The 25,598-nt window shown below is 41.3% G+C and overlaps 3 protein-coding genes across 3 annotated transcripts; 2 read left to right on the top strand and 1 right to left on the bottom strand.

Moving 5' to 3' along the window:
* The first annotated feature begins 402 nt into the window (after positions 1-402).
* On the top strand, positions 403-2,708 carry LOC119563501. The gene has a single exon (XM_037876942.1). The coding sequence runs from the start codon at positions 488-490 to the stop codon at positions 1,691-1,693; it is 1,206 nt and encodes a 401-aa protein (XP_037732870.1). The 5' UTR covers positions 403-487; the 3' UTR covers positions 1,694-2,708.
* Positions 2,709-4,656: 1,948 nt separating this feature from the next.
* Positions 4,657-6,179, top strand: LOC119563195. Its single transcript, XM_037876482.1, has 4 exons — positions 4,657-4,688; positions 4,759-4,952; positions 5,018-5,263; positions 5,361-6,179. The coding sequence occupies exons 2-4, from the start codon at positions 4,935-4,937 to the stop codon at positions 6,177-6,179; spliced, it is 1,083 nt and encodes a 360-aa protein (XP_037732410.1). The 5' UTR covers positions 4,657-4,688; positions 4,759-4,934.
* A 2,150-nt stretch (positions 6,180-8,329) lies between these two features.
* On the bottom strand, positions 8,330-10,047 carry LOC119563200 (activating signal cointegrator 1 complex subunit 2 homolog). The gene is made up of 3 exons (XM_037876490.1): positions 9,877-10,047; positions 9,258-9,505; positions 8,330-9,193 (listed from the first exon to the last, which is right to left on the bottom strand). Exons 1-3 carry the CDS (start codon positions 9,886-9,888, stop codon positions 8,740-8,742), a joined length of 714 nt encoding a protein of 237 aa, XP_037732418.1. The 5' UTR covers positions 9,889-10,047; the 3' UTR covers positions 8,330-8,739.
* Positions 10,048-25,598: the final 15,551 nt, after the last annotated feature.

Raw genomic sequence — 25,598 nt, 5'->3', positions numbered from 1 at the left:
AAAACAACAAAGAAAATATTTAAATGTTGCATAATTAAATATCAATAATATTGTATTGTAGTACAATATTGGCTTAAAAAGTTTTTGAAAAATATTTAAGGGTGTCTAAAAGTATGCAACATTTTTTTTTTGGTTATTTCAAAACCGTTAATGCCTTGCACTATGGATATTTGACATATTTTCTTTTGCAAGAGTATCTGACAGTTGAAGAATACTGAAACCCCTGTTTTTACTCACTTCTCGAGTTGTTTTTCGCAAGAATCGCAAATTAGTCTGGGCCCCGGCTGATCACCTGAGCAAACTCGAACTCGAAAGCGAACGCCTACGACAGAAGTGACAACGCTGCTGGCGACGCCAACATCTCAGCCATTTTAGTTGCTCTCAACCTCCGCCGGATTCTTATTGTGTCAGTCGGTTTTCGGATCAGTCGCCGATCAGTCGAGTTGACCACTAAATACGGGGGGATCAGATCAGATACGGCGTGATCATGCTGAATGGAAAATTCTACACAGGCCTGCCGCCCAAAATGGTGGAGCGTCAGGGGGTGAAGGTGTGCAATCGCCAGGAGTCGCACTTCTTCTGGCCGGATGATTCCAGGGCGGATTCGGCGGTGGAAAATCGAGTGAAGAGGAGGAACAGTCAGCAGTTGGAAAGGCCTGTGGAGAGGATTACAACCACTAGGGACTCTCCCTCCGAAGTGGACACACGGCGCATGTTCCACAAGGAGTTTGCCAGCTCTTCCATACAGTTCTACGATAATCTGCAGTCCAATCCGGATCGAAAAACCCCTTCAGGAAGGGCTCTACGCAGGGAAATCACCCCAAAACTCACTGAAGTGAGGCCCCAGGAACTGGTTAATATATCTGAGGATACTTCCAATCGCCGTCAGCAGGCTTATAGCTCCAAAATCCAGTTCTACGATTATGTAAACGAGGCAGATAATGTCACACAGAATAATGCCAGAAGACCCCAAATGGACTTCAATGACAAGCGTGAAGTAGAGCTCAATTCCAAAAACAGTCCCAAACTGCAGGTGAAAAGAGATGTGCGCAGTTTCAGCGTGGAACTGGAGCCGAAGGTCACCAAGAAGCCCCTGAACGACAGTTCCGAGTGGCGACGACCACGCCCACTGCCACAGTCACAGCCCAAAAGGATACTCAAGCAAAGTCCATATCAGGATCAGGATGCCTATGATTATGTGGAAAACCGCGTGAGAAGATTGCAGTTGACCCGGAGTCCTGGTTTGCCCAAGAAACATGTGACCTACAACGAAGAGGCTGCGGAATATGCCTACTACGATGACAGGGCGGATGGTGGGGATCGTGAGGAACCCACATACGACGGTCGACCTCGTCAGCAGCCAAATATGCCGACAGGAAGTCGCAATCATCAACGCTCTTTTATGGAAACTAGTCGGGCCAAGCTATTAAATAATAATAATAATTATCTGGCCAACCCGAGTGCTAGGAAAATCTTGCCAAAACTGCCAGAGAGCCAATCCAGAGGGGGCCCAATAGAGTTGGTCGAAGACGATCCCCCCTTGCCCTCTGACCCCCGCAAACACCTGCGCAGCAGCCTCTGCTTCAGCGGCGACGCTTTGATGGTGGGCGGTACGCCGACGACGGACAAGGCGACTGCGCAGGCGCGGCGCAGCTCCGCCGGCCAGAGAATCAGCGTGGGTCTGCCGGATTGAGATTGCGAGTGAGCGCTCCGTTTTCCATGTTTTTTCAATGCAGCTACACAGGGAGAAATGCTGTCGAAATGAGAGGGAAATTAGGTTTTTGAGTTAGGAAAAGTTAAAGAACTTTAAAAATGTCCCCAAACTTAGAAAAACGTTTTAGAAACTAAACATTTTAAACTTAAAGACTTTAAGAATATTTAAAAAATTACTTAGGAAGTCACTGAAAATCCTTTTAAAGTATTAGAAAATAAATAAAAATTCTTCAGCATCAATATAAAAAAAAACGTTAACATCCAAGACAATCAAATGCTTATTTAAAATCAGAGATTTAAAAAACTATTAAGTCTCAGAAAACAAGTTTTAAAGCTCTCCGCGCGGGTACACAAATTCAGCAACCAGATATATATTTGCTTCCGTATAAGAAAATCTATTAAAAATGTTGTATTGTTTATAATGTTTCAAAATTGAAACTCAGATTCTATAGTAAAATTTTCCCTGTGTAGTAAAGCCGACAGCAACCACCTGCAATGCTAATTGAAAGCAACAACCAAGAAAATCGCCGACTGCGACTGCAGTAGAAGCAGCAACATCACAGCAGCAACTTGAAACGACAGCAGCAATATTTCTAGGCACGGCATCAACTCAACCCTCTTCTCGAGAGTCACTTTTACGATCATCTGCCTAACTTTGACTTCACCCACATGCGAATGAATGAGTCGGCTTTTGTTATTTCTGTGCGGTTGAATACATAAACAAACCTTGATCTTGACTAATTTGTGGGCATTGCTGTTGTTGTGCAACCCGATCATGTATTAATTTGGCTTTAAAAGCCAACGCAGAATAATCTACAATTATTATAATAGAGATATGCTAATAAACTGATACATAACCAAATGGACTTCGAATTGGAAAGCATTCAATTAAGCCATAAACTTAATATAGGCACAAAAAATTATATATAGGAACCTGTTGCCTTTTTTAAGATTAAGTGGTTGAACTAATAAAATAACTTATAATCTTAAAAATATATAAGGTTTTTATTTTAAATGTCGAATACACAGTTATCTTGATTGGTATAAAACATTGAACTTGGAAAGTCTGGAAAGGCAACCATAAATTTAAGTGCATGGTAAATATATGCCTTTTCGGGCCTCATTTCAATTGATAAGCCTGCAATCAATTTGGAATTGTTATGAATAATACAAAATTGGCGTGTACTCAAAGCAAGATCTAATCGCAAGTCAAATCGACTGATCGGAACATTAATAACCCGATCAAATGTAATTTAAGGCACCCTTTCGAGCCCCTCTTTTTAACGGCTCATTTAAATCGCTGCCAATTTGCTGGTCTGGGCAATCAACTCAATGCTCTGGGCGGCTCACCTGGCCATGCCCATTTTTATTCCCATTCGCAGGTCCCTGCCCCTAGCTCCTTTCACAAAAAAAGACTTTCAGAAACGAGGAGAAAAACCATTTTGGTGGCATTGTTAAGAGCCAGCGGAAACCCAACCAGCTCGCTGTCAAGTTTAAGTCCAAGTTTAAAGTCGTTCCACAAGGAAGCGGGAAATTATGCGAGCTGCAACAATTGTGGAGGCAATTGTCACGCGTGTTGAACTTGAGCTTGACCTTGTCTTGGGAAACGGGGAGTGGAATCGCCTCCCATTGTCCAGCCAGGCCGGCAAATTGCAACCAGAGTGCCGTAATTATCCGTCAAACGCCATGGGGCTTCAATCGAGATTTAATTAAAGCATCGCTTTAATTGCCAGGCCAATCTGCAGCTGCCATGGGAACTCAATTTGAAAACCCAGAGACAGGATAAGCGTGCAAAATAATTGTGCAAATGAAGCGTGGTGAAATGTTACGCAAGTCCCTGTCCATATATCCATTGCCATTTCTCTTTCGTACGATTCCATTTCCACTTCCATTTCCACTTCCCCCAGCTGGAAGACAAGACAAACTGCCTGTATATAGCATATGCCTTCCGCATTTCGATCGCGCATCCTGGCCGATAGAAAGTAGTCCAAGCGCACCGGCAAAAAAGGCAAAAAAGGCCAAGAGCCGAGTTAGCTGGCTAACATTTCCTGGCTCATTTTTGCCCCGGCTGAACCTGAACTTCGGGCCAAAAGCGGAGGGAAGAAAAGTGCAGCGTTTATTGGGTAATACTCGTGGAAACCCGTTTGCAGACGAAACTGATTCAAATAAGTCGATAAGGCGGCTCTTCTGCTTTTTTTAAGTGGGTGTGCGGCTCGTGCCGGTAGACCTTATGCACTTGAAGAAACCGGGGGTGGTAAAGGCGGCCCCTGATTCATGAATGTATAAAATCTTTTATATTATTAAAATATTTTTAAAATATTTTTAAAAATTTAAAAAAATGGACCTAAAAAAGTTGGAAAAAAATAATAGATATAGTTGGAGAACCCTATTTAAATTTCATCTCTGTGTTTTGTAGACTTCCTGTGGATAAGTTAAATAAAATACCTAAAATGATCATGTAAATAATTATATTGTTTAACTATTCAAGGCTAAATAAAATAACAAGGTATTTTATTGCTTTTGTCATGCGAATTCATTTTTTATAAAAAACTTGGTTGGGGAATATTAATAATTTTTCTTCTTTATAACAAATTGTAAATTCATATATTATATTTTATTTATATATTAATATATCATATATTATTACCAGCAATTTAACAAATGTACAAGCTTTAAGCCAAATTACTCGCCTCGAAAAGCTATCAATCTTTGCCTATTAACTTTATTGTCATACTTTTCGCGTATCTAATTTGCTTACTTTCCTATTAAGTCACAGACCACAACCAAAACCGAGTCCCCCTCCGCAGCTACAATCTGAAGAGGCAAATGGCCATAGTTATGTGTAATTACGGCTATAAAGAAACATTTTATTTATGCCCCCTGCCCCATCGCTCTATTTCCTAGTGGAAATGCAAATGATGCCTCAGTTTGCGAGTAGTTTGTTCAGTTTTTCTGTAAGCTCTGTGTTGTGAGTGGTAAGTCCATGCGTGAAGCGGAGATTTCGATCTGCGGACTACTGGATGTACTGACTAGCTCACCTGGCAGGTTTCAATTGCGATTGCCATTGCAAAACATGTTGCGGCAGGTTCGAGGAAGCTGGCATAAAACTGTTGCGTCCGTTGGCCGAACTTTCAGTTTCGTTGGGGCCACGCTGGTGGTTAATACCGTTGAAGAGAGCTTTTCACAAAGACATAATCCCCCTAAAAGGCAGCCCACTCAAAATGAAAGTGTGCTGGAATGTAAGCGGTTGCACCTGTGGAATAATAGGTCATCAATTACCACTAAAATGGATATTACCCTACAGTTCTTGGCTGCTGCGATGGTGTTGGTAACGGTCACTTTTGGCCTGAGACCCCCTAGATCTTACTATCGGAGGAGCTACTTCAGTTCGGTGGCCCCAGTATCTGGACATGGAGCGGGTCCCCTGCCAGGACCCGTGAGACTGGGACCTGCTGGATATCTTCGGGCCGATCTGCAGACAAACGAGAGCAAGCACCGCCCCCTGAGCAAAAAGTATCCCAAGAAGAGCCACTACAGACCTTACGGATCGGTGAGTTGTGGTTAAAAGTATATATTATATAAATAAATATATTATTTTCCAACCCTCTGAGTGATCAGCATTATAATAAATGTTTTTTATTTTTCAGCAAGAGGAGGAGGACTATTCCGGTGAGCGCTACAACTCCGCCGAATATTCAGGGGAGTCCTCCGTGCAGGACAGTCGGGAATACACCATCGGCACCCAGATCCGCGTCCAGCATCCGATAACGGTGCCCAAGAAAAGTACTTCCGTATACCAGAAGCAGCCTAAGTATGTGACTGCTATTCCCTACAAGGCCTCTGGCTATGGTTCAGATATTCACAAGGTCACTGGCTATGGATCCGATGTTCATATTGGATCTGGGGAGGATGTGGGTCCTCCGCCAAAGAGATCAAAGTGGAATCCTGTGCAATATGACGCGGAAGCCGATCCCTTCCATCTAGTGCCCCCACCAAAAGCCACCGTCGCCTCCAGCAGCAATTCATATAGTGTTTATGAGCCCGAACATGATGACTATGAGGTTGTTCCAGTGCCTCGACAAAAGACCCACGATCGCTACAAGAATGTGGCCTCCAAGAAACAAATAGAGGCGTACCTGGAGGACCAGCAGAAACTACTTGACGAGGCCATCAAGGTCCAGCTGCTGAACAACCCCAAGCTGCAGAAGTTCCTCAAGGCTCAGGCGCAGGAACAGGAGCGGGAATCGCGGCCAGATCTCGAGCTTGAGGACTTCGAGGCCTATCCGCCAAACTTCTCCGGCCCAGGGCACCTGCGCAGCAAATACATCGAGCACCCGCCCCCACCTCCGCCCAAGGGATCCCGATCTCGGCGGCGTCCTCCAAGCGGAGATCTCAACAGACCACCCAAGACCATTATAAAACCCAAGCGAAAGTACCGATCCACAGCACTGGTCATCAATGTATAAGGGGAAACAATTAGTCGTTACTAAATTACTAATTTAAACATTTAAAGATAATGAAATAAATATGTAGTGTAGTCGTATTGTATAGTAGTATTGTAAATAATAAAACACCATTTACATTAATCTCTGTTCCTACACTTTCTTAAAGCTTAAAAAATTGAAAATTTTTGAATGATGGCGCCATATGTTCTTCCTCTTCCATGAACTGTGGCGCCATCTAGCCCTTGTCGATACAACCTAGGTATGTTTGGTTCGAGTCTCAGCTAACATGAAAGGTGTCTCTGCTTTCTGCTTGTATGCTGAGGAGATTTCGTCACTAACTGAATTCACTGCTTTCACACATCAAAATAAATTCCAACTGAATAAGGCATAAAGCGAACTCTGCGGCACCGATGCTCTCATTTTATGATGCTGAAAAATAATATTAAGCTACTTTACCCAATGACAAATACCCTTTCAATTTAATCTTGTTTTCCAGTTTTAATCAGTATCTTTAAATAATTAAATTAATTACTCATCAATTTAATTGAAAGCTGGGCTCGTCACACCCACATCCCATAAATGGAGCACAGATCTCGCAACGAAATCTCTCGACGTTTGCCATTTTAAAAATAAGTCCAGTCAATCATAAACCTGTGGTATTCATAAAAATAGCCGTATAGAGAACCCAGTGGAACCAACACACCCATGGCCACCTGTTCCGATCCCAGGTAAATTCTTGACTTTTACCTCTTTCGCAAAGCCGAGCGAAAATCCGCAGTTGAGCAAGCCAATTCAAGTCAATTCCATCGATTGCGATTGCCGCAAAAGTGGGTGCACAAAGGCATATCACAAAAAACAATAAGCAGCGAGAAACAAAACCGAATTGATTTTCTTAATTGACTGAGCAGTTTCAACAGAAGCCCAAGCCACCAAAGGCAAAAATCCAAACTCCGAGCCGGACCCTCGAGTCCACAACAAAACTGACCTTGAAAGCTAAGCTCTGAAAAGTGTTGCTAATATTGTTAATGTAATGGTTGTCGGTGGTGAAAAAGAATGCCAACCGGTGGATGTGGAAAGTACAGAGGGAAAAATAATTAAAATAGGGGAATCTTAACTATACAAAACTAGTAATAAATTATATTCAAAATGTATTGTACTTACTTATAAAATATTTTTGTATAGTTTTGAAAAGAATTTTATTGGTCACCATATTTTACCAATTTTGTAAATCGCACGGTAATATAAATAAAGTTATGAAAGCTATGTACGTTTTTTAAGGTGTAGGATAATAATACAATAGAATTGCATATTTAATAAGACCTATAAAATAACTGTAGGTATATAATAATTAAGTAAATTATAAGTTAAAAACTATGAATTCATTTATTAAGTAATCCATCGTGTATTACTTTGTATGATAACATTATAAAACAAACCTCTTTTGTAATAAATGTCTAAAGTGGAAGGAAAGGGATTTTTTATATTTCAAAATTATATGCGCTAATTCTGTTAATTTTATAAGATAAATGTTACTACTGCTTGCACTAGGTGTCCAAATTGAGTTGTAAGTAATTGCAAACATGTAATTTTCCGTTGAGAACCTCACAGGTGAGAGGAAGCAGCCAATTGGCCGGCATTCTTGCGTTCGGTGGAGCATGAAAGTGAGCAAAATATTTGGATGTAATTAGGCGGATCTAAATCAACTGGAGCCTGACGAATGGTAGTGCCATTGGGAATTGATTTAGTGCCCCAATCCCCGATTAAACCTGTGCCACCCCCACTTGCACATGGTTTTCCGGCTCAGCCTGCTATAAGCTCACCACAACACCAGGCTGATTTCGTTTTCATTGGAATTTTGCACAATTGGCCAAGATTACTGTCAAATAGGCGAAACCCGTTTGAGGTCTTTCCTTGTTGGCCGCATAGAATCGTAACAGAAAACAGAAACCCGTTTTGCATGCACGAAAGTCGGTTGTGTAATGCACTACTTAGTGGGCGTTCACCACCCGAGGTGTTTAGATAAATCTGCTGGAAATTAAATTAAAAGCCACTGGCCGAAAAACAAAAGACTGCAGGACACGAACTTGGTTTCCTTCGTATATTGCTCTTACACATCTATGGTACAAATTGCTCAGACGTCCCAAGGCCCAAAGTACTACAGGTTCTATTAATTAGGTTTGAAACTGGATCAACATCTCCGAAGTTTATTGGCTTCGCTTTTCTAAAAATTACATGGGAAGTTGGGAAAAACACAGAGAAATAAAGCCTTAATTTCTTGATTTTTTATATATTTCATATTTTGAATATTCAAAATTTTAACCGACAATACCCCTTGCGGGTAATGGCATCTAATTTTCTCTGTGTAGGATTATAAATTACAAACAAACAGTACGCATATAGGAAGTACGATACATAGTTACAATTTGCTCTTAAACATATCACACAAGAGTTTTGATGGAGTCAAGAAAAGAGTAGAGAATCTAGTTGTGATAGGGGAGGGGCTCTATAAGAAGGCTATATAAGAAAAGAGGGTGCCCCAATGAAGAAGATGCAACATGTCTGAGTTAGGGATGGTTGGGACTTAGACCTTGTTGAAGGAGTAGGTGAAGCCATCGGGCGTGCGGTTCAGGGAGAGTTTTCCGGGTGGCGAAAAGCGGTGTGGGTTGGGGGTGGTGGTGGTGTAGTACGCCTGCTGGGGCTGTGGCTGCTGGTACTGGGGCTGGTACTGCTGCTGCTGCGGCTGCACGGGCTGCGGGTTGTAGGCGGGCTGCGGGGCAGGGCGGTACTGCTGCTGGGGAGCGGGCTGCTGGTAGCTCTGCTGGTTCTGCCCGAAGGAGGGGTCGTTGTAGCGGGGATCGTAGGACCCATCGTCTCCATAGTCGTTGCTGCGGAAGGAGGACTGGGGTTGGGGAGCGGGGGCCTGGTACTGCTGCGGCTGCGGCTGGTACTGCTGCTGTGGCTGATAGCCCGCCGTGGGCACGGGCTGCGGGGGAGCAGGTGGTGCCTGGGGCAAATGATCTCCAGAGGCTTGGAAACTAATGGGGGAGATTTACAAAAATTAACAAAAACTTTGGTATATAATATATTCCGCAGTCCTACCCATTTTTGCCTGCCGTATACGAAATCGTACGCCTCTGGCCCGAGGGATCCACATAGCTGTAGCTGCCATGACGTGTTCCATCCGCATCCGTCTCCTCCTTGAAGTTTATGCCGTCCTCCTGCTCATAGGCAGCTCCGAACTTTCCATCTCCGGACAGATATCTCTGCTCACTGATGATGGCCGCCGTCTTGGGATCCTGATGATATTGCTGGCTGGAAGCCAAGGCCACCAAGGTGGTCAATGCAAGCTGTTGATTGATTAAAAAATGAATTACATGTCTTTAAAAAAAATGTATACAGAATAATTTAAGTTAGGAAATCGTTTTTTTTAATTAAAAGTAAATCTTTTTATTCGTTAGAATAACCAGAATTATAACTAAATAAAAATGTTAGCCTTGGAGGAAAATTATAAACATGTTTCTTCAAGTATGTGCTGTATTGAGGACTTTTGAAATCACTTTTAATAGAACATTTAAGAATGTTCTGCCTTAAAGGATAAATATAGACACTGTTTTTCGTAATCTTTAAAGTAAAAGATCTGAATAATTTGAATAATTGTTCTTAATTGCTTTTTAATTGTTCCAGTCTTTGAGACACCCCTTATAAAAACACAACTCACAAATCTGAACATTTTTGAATTGGGGATTTTTTCGTATATCCTTGTGAAGCGTAAACTGCACTCTAGTTATATCTCTTTCTCGCAGGGGGATTCACTCGCGCCTTTACGCTTACAAGTCGGTTGTTTGGGAAATTTGGACCGACGGCAACGGATTTGTGGAGTTAACTGCCTTCCGCAACGGCGCCGCCCAAGCTTTTTATAGTCCGAGCGGGAACCTTGGATCGCTGGATCGCCGATCGACTCCGCCTAGGCACTCCAAGCCGTGTAATTGTGTTGGTACTATAACTATTAACGGCGGGCAACAACAGCAAGTCGGCCAAGTCGGCGTAACAATAACAAGAACCGAGCTAAGTGCTCCAATAAGTCAACTTTGGGCGAGTATTGGTATCGCGGTCGTGTTGCCAAGTCGTTTTACCAGTTTCGATCTCTTTCGCTTGGAGCGCCAACTTTTGCTTTCTATATATTCACGTCTATATGCTATATGCACTCAGTTCCCCAGTTTCTGCCTGCAGCAGGCCCAAGCCCAAGACGAAGCTATTTTTTAATTATTTCAAAAGTTTTCCAGCCCCAGCACAGGTATCCTCATCTGCGGGGGGGATCTGTCGAAAACCAGGAATTATCAATTGGTTCTGCTGGGAGTGATGCAATTTTTATGGCCTAGTGTTTTTTATGGGTAAAGATAAAACAGCGTGAAGGAAAGCTTAGTATATGGGGATTAGGAAAGGATCTGTTTAATACACATTTTGATGACTAAAGAAGAGTCAGTATATGCAATCTTCTAAATTAAATAAATATTTTAATTTTATACAAAGGTTTAGGACCTCTAAAAATACATGTATATTTAGAAATGGAATAAAGTTTTCTAAAGAAAACTAATTTTAACTTTAAAGTTATGTATTTGCTTGCTAGTAGTTTTTAACGAAAAGTTTTTATGGTGGCAACACGAGAGTCATAAAATTTGCAATTCATTGAATTCTGGTACCAATTTTCTTTTACATGCTTTGTAGTAGGTAAAGCTATAAATTTATACGAACAACTTGTTGTGAGTTGTTAAACTGTGTTTTATTTTCCCAGTGTGAAAACCCGTCGATTGTGATGGATAACTGGGTGGTCGCCCTCTGCCAAAATTTCAAACAGATCTCTTGGGAAATTCGCCAAATGAGCGTTGTTAGCTTTTCTCTCCCCTGTTCAGGTTGAAAAGCCAAAGCCGTTTGGCTTTTAGCTGGATTGGTTTTGCATTCTGCATGTGCATGGCCAAGTTGATTTATATCTAGTTCGGACCGAGAAGCTGGACTTTGTGGTGTGGCCAAAAGCGCTTGGCAACAATCGCCGGAGTACACTTTTTGCAATGTGTTTGACTTGTTGACTCCGCGCTGGCTTCAATTATTTATTGTGTTTGAAATGTCTGGCATTGTTTGGGCTTGTTTATGGACAAAACAGTTGGCCGCCCACCCACATGCAACACGCCCACGCCCTCTCCCACGCCCCCACCGCCCACTTTGCATAATGTTTGCAGAGAACTTTTGGCTTATTTATGATCTAGCGATCCAAACGGATCTGCGTTCCCCGGAGAGGCTTGAAATTACACACGGAATAATATTTAAATTTAAATATTAATAACGAGTTATAAGAAACATATAATCAAATCATTTACGAAAATAATAATTATATTTTAATTTGCTTAAAAATTTAATATATATTATCTATTTTTTATAAGCATTGCTTGGGTTTTTAGGGAAAATTGCTTAGAGAAGAGTACTGATACCTTTTCAACCATTTTCAGAGAAGTTTTCCTAAGCCTATGGCGGTTATTTTCCTAGCATTAAAATAGAATAAGAGCATTTGGGTATGCAAATCGGTTTTCCATATTTTAATGAGCGATTTCCACACACCGGCACCAGTGGCAACACTCTCGTTTACACCGTTCCTTGCCCTTTTGCAAGTCGCCATCCTCATCAGCAGCATCACTAACATCACCATTGCCATCATCATTACCATCGTCATTATCCGACGGGTCTTGTTTGTGTGGCCAAAAGCGGGAACGCCCTCTCGCAGCAGGGGGCGGTGATCAGAAGAGAACAGAAAGCGGTAAAAGGGCGGAGGAAATTAAATCAGTTGACAAACAACAACAAGCACAGCGGCTATAGCACATAGTTCCGGAACATAACTATATGTTCTGCTATAAGAAGGCGAGGGCAAGAGCAAGAGCAGCGGGTCCAAGGTGAAGTTGAGCAGTCGAGCATGGCCGGATTAGCTTGAGGGTGTGCCCATCGGGGGTTGAAACGGCCAGCTACAGTAAGCACTCGAAAGGAGGAAGTTCAAAATATATATTTTCTATATAAGAATTATCAGATATCATACTTTGCTGACAAAATGAGCATATTAAATAAAGACCATCATTTTTAGCATGTCTTCCCAAGTATGGTATGATTTTATCCTTTGTTTAAAACATTAAGATTGCTTTTCTTGGCAGGGTATTTAATATTTTTATTCAGCGACTATCAATACTTGGCAAATTTTGACATTTGATGATATTTTCAAAATGCTTTTACAGTTGATAGAACCATTTAAATATGGTTTTTATATTATAAGAGATCGCCAATTTTTATTTAGTTGTGTAATATCATCATTTTTTATTTAGTTGTGTAATATCATCATTCATTTTATAGGTATTTAGTATACTTAGATACTTATTGTATGTAATTTTCGGGGTATCACTGTTCTCCACAAGCGTCCTTCTTCCGTTGGCCTCTCTGCTGCTGCCTTTTTGATTTCCATTCCGATTTCGAGGCGTTTGCCTGATGCGACGATACTGCCACCCAGGATTTTCGAGGGAGGGAGTTTATCAGGAGGTTGATTTTGTTGTTATATCTGTTTTGATTGAGCCGTCGTCGCCAGTGGCCAGAAAGGGACGGATGCGTCCTATTCAGCATTTTATTTGTCAGGCTTTCACTTTGGCCGAGTTAATCACAATCGGCGAACAGATAATGAGGGTTGAGCCCTCAGGGAGGGGGATGTTCGAATCGTCCTTATATGCATGCAAAGCAGAGCATCCATGCTGCCATAATTCCGCGTTATCTCTCAATTATTTCAGCTGCTATTCCGAACCCAGAGGTCTGAGTCAGAATTCCAGACTAGCGAACTAGGAAACTACCACCCTGAACAAGGCGAAAACGAGCAGGGAGATCTATGGGCAGACAATTGCGATTACTTGTAATTTAAGATGCAGTCGAGCGTTTTCTGAAATCGAGCGAGTCAACTCGGCGCGGAAGGTTAACAAAAATTTAATGCTAAATGCTTATCGGTTCCATCATCAGTATTGTCTGCATCTCCATTTCCATCAGAAGTCAAAACCGAAACTCGCTAAACTTGTTGGGAAATACGATCCATTTATTCCTGGAGGAAAGGAGAGAGAGAGGAGTCTGAAATGGGGAGATGGTGATTTGATAGCTGATTCATGGATGATGACCCTGCACAGTCGTCAAAAGTCAGTCAGACATCTCTAGGTGCACTATGAAAAATTCATACAGACAAATAATTAACAAATATACTTAAGAAAAGGAATTTCTATCCTTAATAACTGGTGTTATAGATGTCCCTTACATTCTTTTACATCTTTTTTGAAATGTATGGTAAACCTATATTTATACTATACTTATATTATAACAAAACATCTTTCAATTTATTTATATCATTTATTTCTTTCTCTGTACTTTGCCTAAATGTTGATCCAAATCCGACTTCAATCGCCCATTCTCCATGAATGTGTAACTCGATATCTATCCCAACTACCGTGTAAGTGCCCGCTAATTGCGCATCTGCTGGATTTTCACATCGCATTTTCGTTTTCCTGGCCAAGGTTTCGCTTACCGCTTGACTTTTCCCCCGGCTTAGCAACCTTACCCAGAAATCAGTCGGCAGAGCCGTTTAAGCCAATAAGTGTCGCATAACTAACGTGGTTTATGGCGTTTTGTGGAGCCACTGGACCAGTTTCCCCACACGCACACACACGCATTGGCCCGTTGGCAATATCAAGGTCATTTGACTTGGATCATTGCGTGTTTTTCATTTGTGGGGGAGGGGTCGGGAAATGGGGCGGTGGAAAACGGGTTTTTCGCATGCGTAGCGGTTTTCGCACTGCACTCGCAGACTTCCGCATTTCGGGGCCTGATTATTGGGTTCGGCCGTCTGCGCAGTGTGCGAATATGCAAATCGACTGGGGAGTGACGTCAAATTCAGCAGTGAGGTGGAAAAGGAAGCGGAAAACGGGGCACTGAGAGAAAGAAGGCATCCCAAAGGCCCACAAAGAAATATAATTAATTTTTATAAGACCTTCAAGTAAGAACAGATGAACCTTTTGCTTAAAAAGCTTACGTTTCAAGTAGCTATTATTCCTCTAACTTTAAATTATTTGTTGTTAAATATAATTTAAAAATCAGGCTAATTTTGGGAAACCTAAACATTGATTTGTAATTTTCTTGTTTGTTCTTTGTTACTTTGTAATTTTTTGAGTGAACTTCGAATTAAGACCATCATTATGTGGCCAACTTCATCCGAAATGATTTTCATCTGCCTGTGGCTTTCGTGAATTAACTGCCCTTGTCCTTGAAATGTGGCATGCCACTGCCCAGTTGCAGTTATTGCATTTTCGAAAGTTGTTTTGCAGCCACCCAAATTGTTGACCTTGTCGAAAGAGCTGGTGCATTGAACCCCAAAGATTGAAATTATGGGGTACCATGAACCACAATCTCGAAAATGAATCCAACTACACTTATCCGAGGATCAAAAAAAATCTGCAATAATTTGAATATCTTTCAAATGAACAGTAGCTACGTGACTCGCTGGCAAGAAGGTCAACTCATAAATGAGACAATTAAACCGATGTTGACATCCATTCATTGGCGAAAATGATTCATGATTCGGCGCACATTACACATTAATTACCGGCGCTGACAAAATGCTATTAACAAATTTATGATATCCATGCATAATGGCGTTTTCAATGTCACCTCAGATGGGGTTTGTTTTTAGTGGTATGCGCGTATTTCGGTGTCTCAGAGTGACATGCGAACAAGTGGGCGATTAATTGCATTGACAAATCGGAATCGCTCAAACAATCCCCTGGAAAACGGGCATTAAATTCCGGTTGATTGTGCGGCCACTTTTGTGTTACAATGTCAAACGTCAAAGTGCAAGAATTTGACAGCCAACAAACAAACACACGGTGCCGAACTCTTATAAAAAACAAATAAACAGAGGCAAGTTCCGCTCTCATGACACGGCAGTAAATTATTATCGAAAAGTATGTGCGTCCACTTGACGGGCTCACCTGTAATCGATTTGATACTTGGACCTCACCGCCACTCAACTCGCTTTTTAAGCCACTCAACTCGAGTGTTTGGCTCCTTTTTCACAGGTGATTAGATGTTGGCCACGTCTGCGGCGGCGGCTCAAAGTGCTTAATTAGCCTACCGTTTGTGGCTACCTTTTCGCGTTGTTATTGCTCTGTTTTTGGTAACCACAAGCCAAAACGAAGACACTGAGCAAATGGGTATAATTATTTATTTATTGTTATAGGTATTTGATATATTCAATTTCAGTTGTTACTGTTGATAAAAATCTTTTTTAGCTTAATACAAAATATTGCTGAAATTACCTGTAGCTACAGTATCATTAAATGTTGCCAATTTATACTTTACTAATTTCCCCAAGTGTATTAAGCTGAATTCGAAACTGAAATCGGCATGCGGTAATGATATGCCAATCACAAAACTTAAGCAGCATGTAGAGCGGATTAGCTCATTGGGTTCATTTAAAGTAGAATTAGCAGCGAATTTGGAAACCGAAACATTTCAAATAGTTGGCTAATTACAGTCGAGGAATTTGGTATTTTTATTAGCTACCCAACATGAAAAGAAAAACCATTCAAACTCATACTTAAAGAACACTAAAATATCGGACTTTTGTGTAGAATATTTCCCATAGCGAATCATTTCCTGATTACATGAAACTGTCGCAATTCCGAGTCCGTAAATCCCCCATGTAAATTTGTTTATTTTACCGCTGATCCTGATCCTCAGCCTGACTGACACATCAACGGGCCAATTAACTGCTGCCAAGAGACGTTGAGAATCAAAAAGTAAATAAATCAAGGAGAATAGAGGATCCCCGTAATATTTCCTGGGCCTGTGCAATATTTTGCAACAATATAGCCAGCAACCCACACGAGTTTTGACAGCCATCGACAGTTGGCAAAAGAGAAATAATGCAGAGAAGACCTGGATTTCAGTTTCTTTTTCTTCCGCAGACAATGCCTGCGGTTGATTTTTTGTCTTGATTCTTTTTATTCTTCGCTGCCTTTGTCTTGTTTTTTTCCTGGCAATTATTTGGCAATTTCTTTCACCGCTTTCACTGGTAAAATGCATTACAAGATGTCCGAACTGCCGAATGCCGAACAGGATTATTTTGGTCATTGCCATGTTCTCACATCCTCACATTGTCCTGCGCCCATGAAAATATTTACTTAGCCCGGCATTGAACACACAATTAAAAGGTTTTTCCAAGCTAATTGGTTTCAATTATTCCGGGTTTCGGTCAGAGACCATAGCGCAGAATCCGCCCAGCTGATCGCCGTTCTCCTGGATTCTGCATCTTAGGGATCTGGATTTCGAGCGGCGGCTTCTGCATTGCGCGATTTCACAGATCATTGGCGTCGAGTTAATTGGCTCGGACGGTTGCTCAAGATCGAGATGCTCGTCATCGATAGGGGCGGACTGTTATGAAAGATGTTCGGTGCGATTTTTCAGGCAGTGACTATGATTATTTTCTGGGGAAAATATCTTACCTTACATTTAATTGGATTAAGTTGGCGTTGAAACAGAGTTGTATTAGGAATTTCTTCGTTAGCTAAAATTTTTTTACAGCCGCTCATTGCTTTAAAGTTGCTTTAGAAAAAGTTGTAGTATAGAAAATAAATTGTTAGTCAAAATAAAATCTTTAAAATATTAAAACGATGTTAGGTATTTTAAAGCTCATAATATTTTTTAAAATTCGGTGGATTTGGTGGTAGTGGTTTTTTCGAATATTTCTGAATTGTGAGCTGTTTAAAGTTATACAATTTTCGGGGTAATCTAAGAGCGTAATCCCCTGACCAACCTATCCCAATTTTCTGCCACATTTTCAAGCCATATTTTAAGGTCCTAATCGACCAGTAGCTGGAGTGTTTTGCAGCACTTTAGAGCATTATTGTCCATTCGGGACTAATCTCACGCATACGCTCACGCCTTGCGGACGTGGGTACGACAATTAACCACAACAAAGCGCAAATTATGTCATAGGCGTTTTCCTGCTGATGGCTTTTCCATTTCCCAGGGCTGAGAATTATGACAATAATGTGACAATTTACATAGCCAGCAACAAATCGCGGGGTGCAAATGAGTTTGGGCTCGGAATGGGAGGGGTTGGAAGAACCCACCCCTCGAAGAACTAGTCTTATAGCAAATAACCAGTTGAAACAGTTGCACTTTCGGCCAACAGTTCATTGCTCATCCTCACTCGTTCTCTCATTAAAATTGAACAGACCAGCGCACAAAAAGTGGTTCCAGCTCTGCCGAATATCTGGGCACCCTTCCTTTGGTTATCTTTCTATAAAGTTAAGGGATATACCCGTCTATTCTGAAGTAGGACATCAGGATGTTGCCGCTGTTCACGTGACATTGTCACATTATAATTGCCAGCCCCCGCGCGCCTGTTTCCCCCTCGAAAATATGTCATGGACCGGCGCTTTCGAAACGCGGACTTAACCGTTTTGTCAACGGACCCGGCCCTCAAGTGTGATCCGCACGGTAAACAGAGTCCGTCCGACCAGCGTTTTTTAAGCTGCTCAGGAGGAACGCAGCACGCGCAGGCCAAAGACACCCTAACAACAGTGGAATGAATATATATAAACTGGTATTAAAATATAAAAATATACTGAAGCCTCCACAAAGCCAAAAATATAAATAACTTCAATAACCATTCATTTTAGGCTTGTAAGTTCTAACATTCAGCCATAAAATTTAACATGAAAAGTCCATGGAGTCCAAAAAACTTATTGTAGATTGGTAACTGTTTAATAATAGTTATTAATTGATATTATTTTCGTTCGTAATGAATTCTATTTATAAAACCTTCGATATATTATTTGCCAACACATTCACAAAGAAATGATTATCCGGCTCGAAGGACCAAATGCGATCTCTATCAACTTTCTACTTTCTTATCGTTAGTAATGTGAGTTAATAACTTTGTATATGAATTACGTTTTTCTGTAACTTTTATTAGTTTAAACCATTAAATCAGTTTTTCTAAAATTAATTTTCAGCTTTCAAGTTGTTTTTAATCACTGTAAACCACTGTCAGCAAGCCACAGCGAAGCTGACAAGCCACGCCGAGTCAGTCACAGCTCGCGTATTCGTCAGATACTTTTTTGGACTTCATTGGTTCTGACTGTCGCCATGTTTGCGTTAGTGCTAATCCCCGCAGCGGGTTGTCGCTGTCGCCAGCCGCTTGCCGCAGATGATGCAAATATACTTTATGAAGTGTTCGAGGGCACTTCAGAAATTAGTTCCCATGTAAGCGCTTAAATGCGGATGTGATGTGCCATCGCTCCGGCCTCGGCTGGTCCTCCAGCGCTCTAATCTCCTGCAGCAAATTGAAAGCGTTTCACCGTCTCCCTCGCTCGGCAGCTGTTGTTCCTCTTGGTTGTCAATTGCGATGTCAGAAATCACGCGCCCTGCTTTGTGCCTCGCTTAGGTTTTTTCCATTTTTTTATCGGCACCAATTGGGCGGCAGGCTCGTTAGGCAGCCGCAGATACATTGAATCGCCCTCTGCATCACTTTTTTTGTGGCCCGAACTTGTCCCATTTTCGGATTAGTGGCTAAATCCCCTTTATTTGACAAAATGGCTTCGATAAAAAGCGAAAATCAGTAGATTGAAAACGAAATTGAAGTTGATTTTGTTGCTGTTGCCGGCGACAGCTGGCGATAAATAAAATGTGGACAACCAACCAATATTTGGGCTTCCACTCGATCATTGTCGCCCAAATTTTTATGCTCTTTCGAAAGGTTCTTAAGAAATGGCCACAGATTTTAGCATACAAAATATCATTAGGATCAGCATTCAATAGATTTAAGAAGTAAGTACAACTTATTTGACTTCTGTTTAAAATTTAATAATAAGAAGACTAGATTTTTTGTTTATTAAGTACATTTTGTTTATTAGTACATTTTTTTCCACTTGAAGATAAAATCGAGCTTATAATTAAATGTTTAATTTAAATGAATTAGTTTAAAACCTTGATTTGCTTAAATTTTTGTGGATCTACATTTGAAAATCTTTCTGCAAGAGTATCCCAAGCTTCGTTTCCCTCAATCATAATTTCCCATTGTTTTTCGAAAATATATTTTTTATGACAAAGTAGTTTGCTTGGTGAAAAATTAATTTACAATCGCCGGGTCCAACACTCCAAACCGCATTTCGAGTGGCTCGATTGCTGGTCCTACAAAATAATTCTCGAGCCTTGTTGATCCTTTGTGGCTTATTCGCGTCGTTCAGCGAAACAAAAGCCCTCGAAAATTGGTTTGCCAATATCCCGATTTCAGTTTCGAGCTTCCGAACTTGGTTTGTTTTTTTGTAGCAGTTTCGCTGGCGAATCGAAGTCGCTAACTACCCCTTTTGTTTTAGGCGCTCCACACAGGATCCTGGGATATATGCTCATATCCTGGGAGCGCGGTGAGCTCTAATGAGGTGATGGTGTGAGTGACGTGTAGCGAGCTCGTTCCCGATTTCGAGTGTTAAGTGGCCACTTGAAAAACTTTCCAAGGGCCCAGAACCACCGAGAACTCAAGCCCGAATCCAGAAACCGAAAGCGACAGTTTGCGCTTGGCGACTTTGCGATTTCCCAGGTCGAGGTTGAGTTTTTGAGGTTGAGGTCGAAGCTTTGTCGAAGTCGATTTGTTACATTTCTCGAGTGGCGAGTCCTTTTCCTCTGCTGTCCCCTTCGTCGCAAATTCTTCCTGTGAGCTGTTTCAATATTTGCCAAGCTCTCATCGAACTGTTGCGGAATGCGAGGGCAGGGTAGTTAGATTCTGGGCTACACTGGAAAAGGAACTTTGTGTTTGGAGGGGTGCTCTTCAAAATTCAAACAGGCATCAGTCAAAAAGTGGTGAGAATTGTAACGATTTTTTGTATATGTTTATACATTTATTTATGTTTAAGCCTTAACACATTTTTTTAAATATTAAAATTTTTTAGGGAACCATAACTTACTTTGCCATTTAATTTACCCGCACATATTACTCATATTAGTGACTAATATTATTTTGTTTAATAATTCATTTTATCTCATATATTGCATCCATATCCTTTCATCCTTTGATTACGTTACAGTATATTATACATTTTTAAATTTATTTAAATCTAGGAATATTTATCTTTTATAATACTTTCACAATATCTTTTGTATACGTTGTTTCAAAATATCTAACATTACTTTTAGTTTTAGATACTTTTACTTCTGACTACTTAGTCAAAGGGGTTTTTCCCGGTGCATCCCTTTCGTCATAGTTAGTTCAGTAGCTCATTCAGGGTTGATCGGAGCTCGTTATGATGACATATGGCCTCCCATCGCCGAGGATGACGCGACGGCTTTTCACTTTTCACCATAGCTGGTCAACTTCGAGTGCGAGGAGTTCCCGAGTTCCCAGGACCGTTAACCCGCAGGACATCGCGTGACCCCGTTGTAATGGCTTCATTCGGGGATGCACCTGATGACCGGCCACCTGCTTTCTTGACCGGAAGTTGAAAAGTTTCGAACTTTTCTAACCAGAAAGCGGGGAAATCGAAAGTGGGAGAGCTTCGTGCGACAGCTTAATTAAATGATATGCAACGCCTCTAAATGCCAGTTGGCCGACGCCATTTTTCCCAGAAAGATGTGTACTTTATTCGTACAACCCCATCGAAAAACTATCTACGCAATCGGTTTTCGAGGCCCCGGAGGCCATCGAGCGGTCTGCTTTGTTATGCAAAGAAAACATCAGATGAAAAGGCAACAAATTCAATTACCCGGCTGCGCAACGATTCCGCCCCGGAGGCAACAATCCATCCGCAGATGCAGCTTCCACTTCCACCACTTCCGATAAAACAAAAAATCGTATAATACAGGAGACAGATCCTCCGTTAATTCCGGCTGCAGCAAAAGTTTCTCAGAGGACGAACCCCTATTTAATTTAGGATCTGCAGGAGAACACACAAGATGTTGCAGTCGCGGTGGTCCAGCTTTTGATTGCAAGTCCTTGAACCGTGGACCCTTATTTCGATAAAGAGGGGAATACAAAACTGTCGCAGATCGTATAACACTTGTTAGTCTGTCGATATATTCGATGTAAAAGCAATTTCCAGCGAACTCTGTCCCACGAACAAAGGGGTCCTTCGATCATCGAAATAATGCGGGCAATTGCTACTTTCTTGAGGTTAAACGCAAGTTGCTCTCGAGATTTTCTCGAGCACATTGTTCACCGGCAAATCGGCGACTCAGCGGATTTGCCCTTAATATTTTTCTCACCTCCAGGAGGTCCACTCGTCGCAAAACCACGGCTATTGTCCCGTCTTCAGATGGCAACAATCAAAAGGATGTGCACAGATTTCCAGGGACTTAGACTCCGGGCATCAAGTACTTAGGGCATAAAAAAGGGGCAGATACAATGGAGGGACCAGTGCAAAAAGTACTTTGGCTGAGGCCACGCTTCGATGATCCTGCAACGCGATGTCCTCGTCCTAATCGCTTTGGATAGCATTGATCAGTCCTGATGATCTAAGACAGCCACGAGAATTTGCCGAGAATTCCCCTCCCCTTCAAAAAAAGCAGCTGGTTTTTTGAAGTGTTCTAATGAGGTTTAGAAATCATTCTTTTGTATGAGTAAAAAGTCTTTGTGAAATCGTGGGTGCCTATAAATAATTCAAGATCAATCCAGTTTGGGTTTTCAAAGTGCAATTTTCGAATAGTTGTAAGGTCAACCCTAAAAGATGTTATATTATACTACAATAAATATTTTATCTAAACAATTAAAATGTTAGTATACTTAACCATTCTTTAATAATGCTTCTAAGCATTACAGCTTTTAATTTTTTTATAAAATATTTTATTTACAAATATCTCTTCTCTAAATATATTTCCTATTTTATCATATTTTCCCCCAGTGCATTGCTCCTTTTCCATTCTGACCGTTTTGTCTGTCAAATTATGCGACTAAGCGTCAAAGACAATGCCGCCCCGAAACTGTATGCAAATACAAAGAATTCCGTAGAATTTTTCGCCGAAAATTTGCCATTTGCCCACTAAAGTAAGTTAAGCAGAACTTAGGAGCACTAAGTAAGGCTCAAGCCAAAAACCAAAACGAAAACCAGGACCAAACCAGGCTTAGTTGGCCGTAGGCATAAGCCAGAGAAACAATTATATACCCGCTTATCTGGGCGGCAGATATAGAAAATTGATCTGGCGATAAATCGAGCTACTCAATTTACAAAAACAACGCCGCTTTGACTTCTGCTTGCCGCAGGACGAAAGAATCTAAAGAATCGGAGGGAGACGTCCTGACTTCAGGTACACATAGGAGTCGAACAATCGGAAGCCGGATTTTCAGTACATAAACGCTATGTGCTCTGTGTTCTGGCCGGGCTTAAACGGATGTCTAATATTTTGGCTTAGAGACATTCTCATTACATTTGAAAACAAAGGAGCTGCGGTGAGCAGACGCAGACCGCCCGGCCGGGATTTGGGCATTTAGCAAAAGGGTAATCCTGCCCATTAAAATCTATTTGCATACTCATATTTTTGTTTCGCTAGGTAATTGCGCCTGGATAAGGATAAGAGCGGGATGGCGAGAGGGAGGCTGGCAGGAGGGAGCGAGAGAGGTCCTGTGTGGGCTAAGCTTGCGAAACCCTTAACCTGTTAACCCACACCTGCCCTCGGGGACGAGACCGGGACAAACCGCTTACGCGAACTGCGCTAATCGGCCGACGGTCGCCTTCATTGAGCCCTTCTGCGGGGATTACTTAATCAACGAAAATCTATGAATTAAACGTGTTATACAAAATCCCACAGATTCCTGCTTACTTGTTCCGAATTTCCCCAGAATTTCGGGATCGACAGCCACTTGAGATCTGGCACAGATGAGCCAGTTCCCAGCCCCTTTCACCAGGTAAAGCTCGCGGATTTAAAGCAGTTCAAGTGAGGCACAAGTTAGTCCAAGTCTAGCAATGTAGTGCTAGTGCAGGTCGGCTTCCAGCTCCAGATGGATAAATTACAGTCTAATCTAAGAGGGGAAGCCTTTGTCAGTTCAGATTAATTCCAAAGAGATTGCTGACATAAGCTATGATAAAGCTGGAGACTGAAGAAAGTGTATATATGACTTTACAAGAGGTTTTTGATTTTAGGAAATTATTGATTTTAGTCAGATTAATTCCAAAGAGATCGCTGATATAAGCTATGATAAAGCTGGAGACTGAAGAAAATGTATATATGACTTTTCAAGAGGTTTTTGATTTTAAGAAATTATTACCGACCACATTTACTAGATTTTAGTTACAAATACCATTTCCTTGCTATTTATTTTCTATTACATATTAACTTCAAATGGATTCTAAATATTTTGAGTGTTATATCTTATATTTCGTTATTAAAATAATGTTTAAGCTGGATTTTTACTTGTTTTGATTTGTACTTTCGATATGTACTTAATAACCCATGTTAATCCCAAGAAGTAACCCCCCAAGTTAGTATCACACCCGATGACCAAAACGTCTCGAAGATGGCCTCCCTCTTTTAGGGACATTATAGAAATCAAGAAGTGAAAAAATGTGAAAATCCTTTGCTCTTCGGCGAGAGTGCAAAAACTACAAGAGAAAACTGCAAATTAAGACCCAAACAATGGGCGGCCAACAATGTGCAGAAAAACGTCACTGATGACAGAATGATGAGGATTAGGCCAACACACACACGGAATCCAGTGAAAGGACGAAGGGACCTGGGTGCTGTTCCTCTGCTCTTCGGTCTCGGTGTGTTCGTGTCCTGGTGCCTGAGTCTATTAAAAGTCTAAAGGCAGATAATAAAGGGCCATTAGGACTTAAAAGGGCTCAACAGCGCAGGGAAATAGAAATATCACAATTTGTTACCCCGGGTTCAACAGCATCCGCCGAGTGAGCCAGGGCAAGGGAACCCGAGTTCCGAAAGTCGAAATGGCAGCACCAACGAAGCATGCTTAATTCCCAATCCCAATCCCCGCAGGATGTTCTATGTGCCGTGGTTGGATTGGAACTGGGTTCTCGGTTAGGGTAGGTTTTTGCACATCCTCATCGCTATGGCTTGGCCATGGATATGGATGTGTGTCAGTGGACTACACTCATCTCTGTTTACTTTGGCCAACGCAATTCGAACAATTTGGCAACTGTTTGTTCAGTTGCCCTTGCCTGTGCCGGCGAAAACTCATTTTCCAACTCCGGGCTGGCTATTGTGAAAGGATTCAATTGTCCTTCCGGGAGAACGGTCCCCGATCCCCGATTCACCCGATCCAACGGTCCAAAGTCACAAAAGTGAATTTTTGCTTTTTAACTTTTCGAATTTTTCGGGGCGGGAGAGAGAAGATATCAAAACTGGAGCGACCATTGCAATCCTTCCTCCAGGTTCCCCGAAAATAATCCCGACTTTGGTCTGTTCATGCGGAAACACTATGCTAATTTTTCACCATTCCTGATTTCTTTTCTGCGATCTAATATTTCTTTGTTCCCGTATTTGCATAATTCATTTGTGATTAACTGGGCTGCCTGTGCGGTTGCTTTTGACGTCTCGAAGGATACGAAAAGCATCACCGAAATGGCCATAAAAAAGTATGATAATTCAGGGTGTAATCTCATGATTCCATGTTTGGCATAACACTTTCGGCTGGTTAAGATAATTGTAAACATATCAGAAGGTTGGGTAAATAATTAAGATATCTTTGTCGGTTTAGAGATACGAATTGGAAGACTGTGCACACAAAGTGCGGCTAAAGAAATCATTGTTACATTTTTTACACGATTAATAGAATTGCATATATTGAATGCGTTTTGTAAAATAAATATTTTTTATAATTCCAAAATCATGAAATTAAAATTTTTGCAATGCGTAAAGGCACAGGAATTTTGTTTTGGATTACAAAATATTTTTTGCAATAATTGAAAGCTTATAGTTGAAAAAAGATTTTCTTTCCAAATCCAAGCCAATTTCATCCCAATCCCAAAAGAAGACCATTGTATGTTCATTTTGAAAACCTTTAGGTTTATTTTGAATAAATTTTTCAAATCTTAAAGCTAGTGATATAGACTTAAAGCTAATATGTTTATGACTAAGCTACGATTGACGTATTTAACAGGCAAAGTTAAAACTTTTGCAAATGCAATTTGAAACACATCTGGATGGTCTGAGAGACTTTTAGCTAGGATAACTTCAAATTCGAATAGTGTAAGGTATTGAGGTGAGTTGGGGTACGTATTTTTAAGGCTCGACTCCTGGAGATGTGTAAGCGTTGTTCTCACTGATTGAATATTGTCCAAAGCGCTTCTTCCGAGATTATCACAGTTCCCAGCACTTGGAAGGCACTTCGAGTGCGGCGGCGTTTTAGTCTAGGCGATATGTAATACAGACCCA

Source organism: Drosophila subpulchrella, chromosome 3R (genome assembly GCF_014743375.2).
Source record: "Drosophila subpulchrella strain 33 F10 #4 breed RU33 chromosome 3R, RU_Dsub_v1.1 Primary Assembly, whole genome shotgun sequence".
Taxonomy (NCBI): domain Eukaryota; kingdom Metazoa; phylum Arthropoda; class Insecta; order Diptera; family Drosophilidae; genus Drosophila; species Drosophila subpulchrella.
The sequence above is the reverse complement of the archived record's forward strand: the minus strand, read 5'-3'. Positions and strand labels throughout refer to the sequence as shown.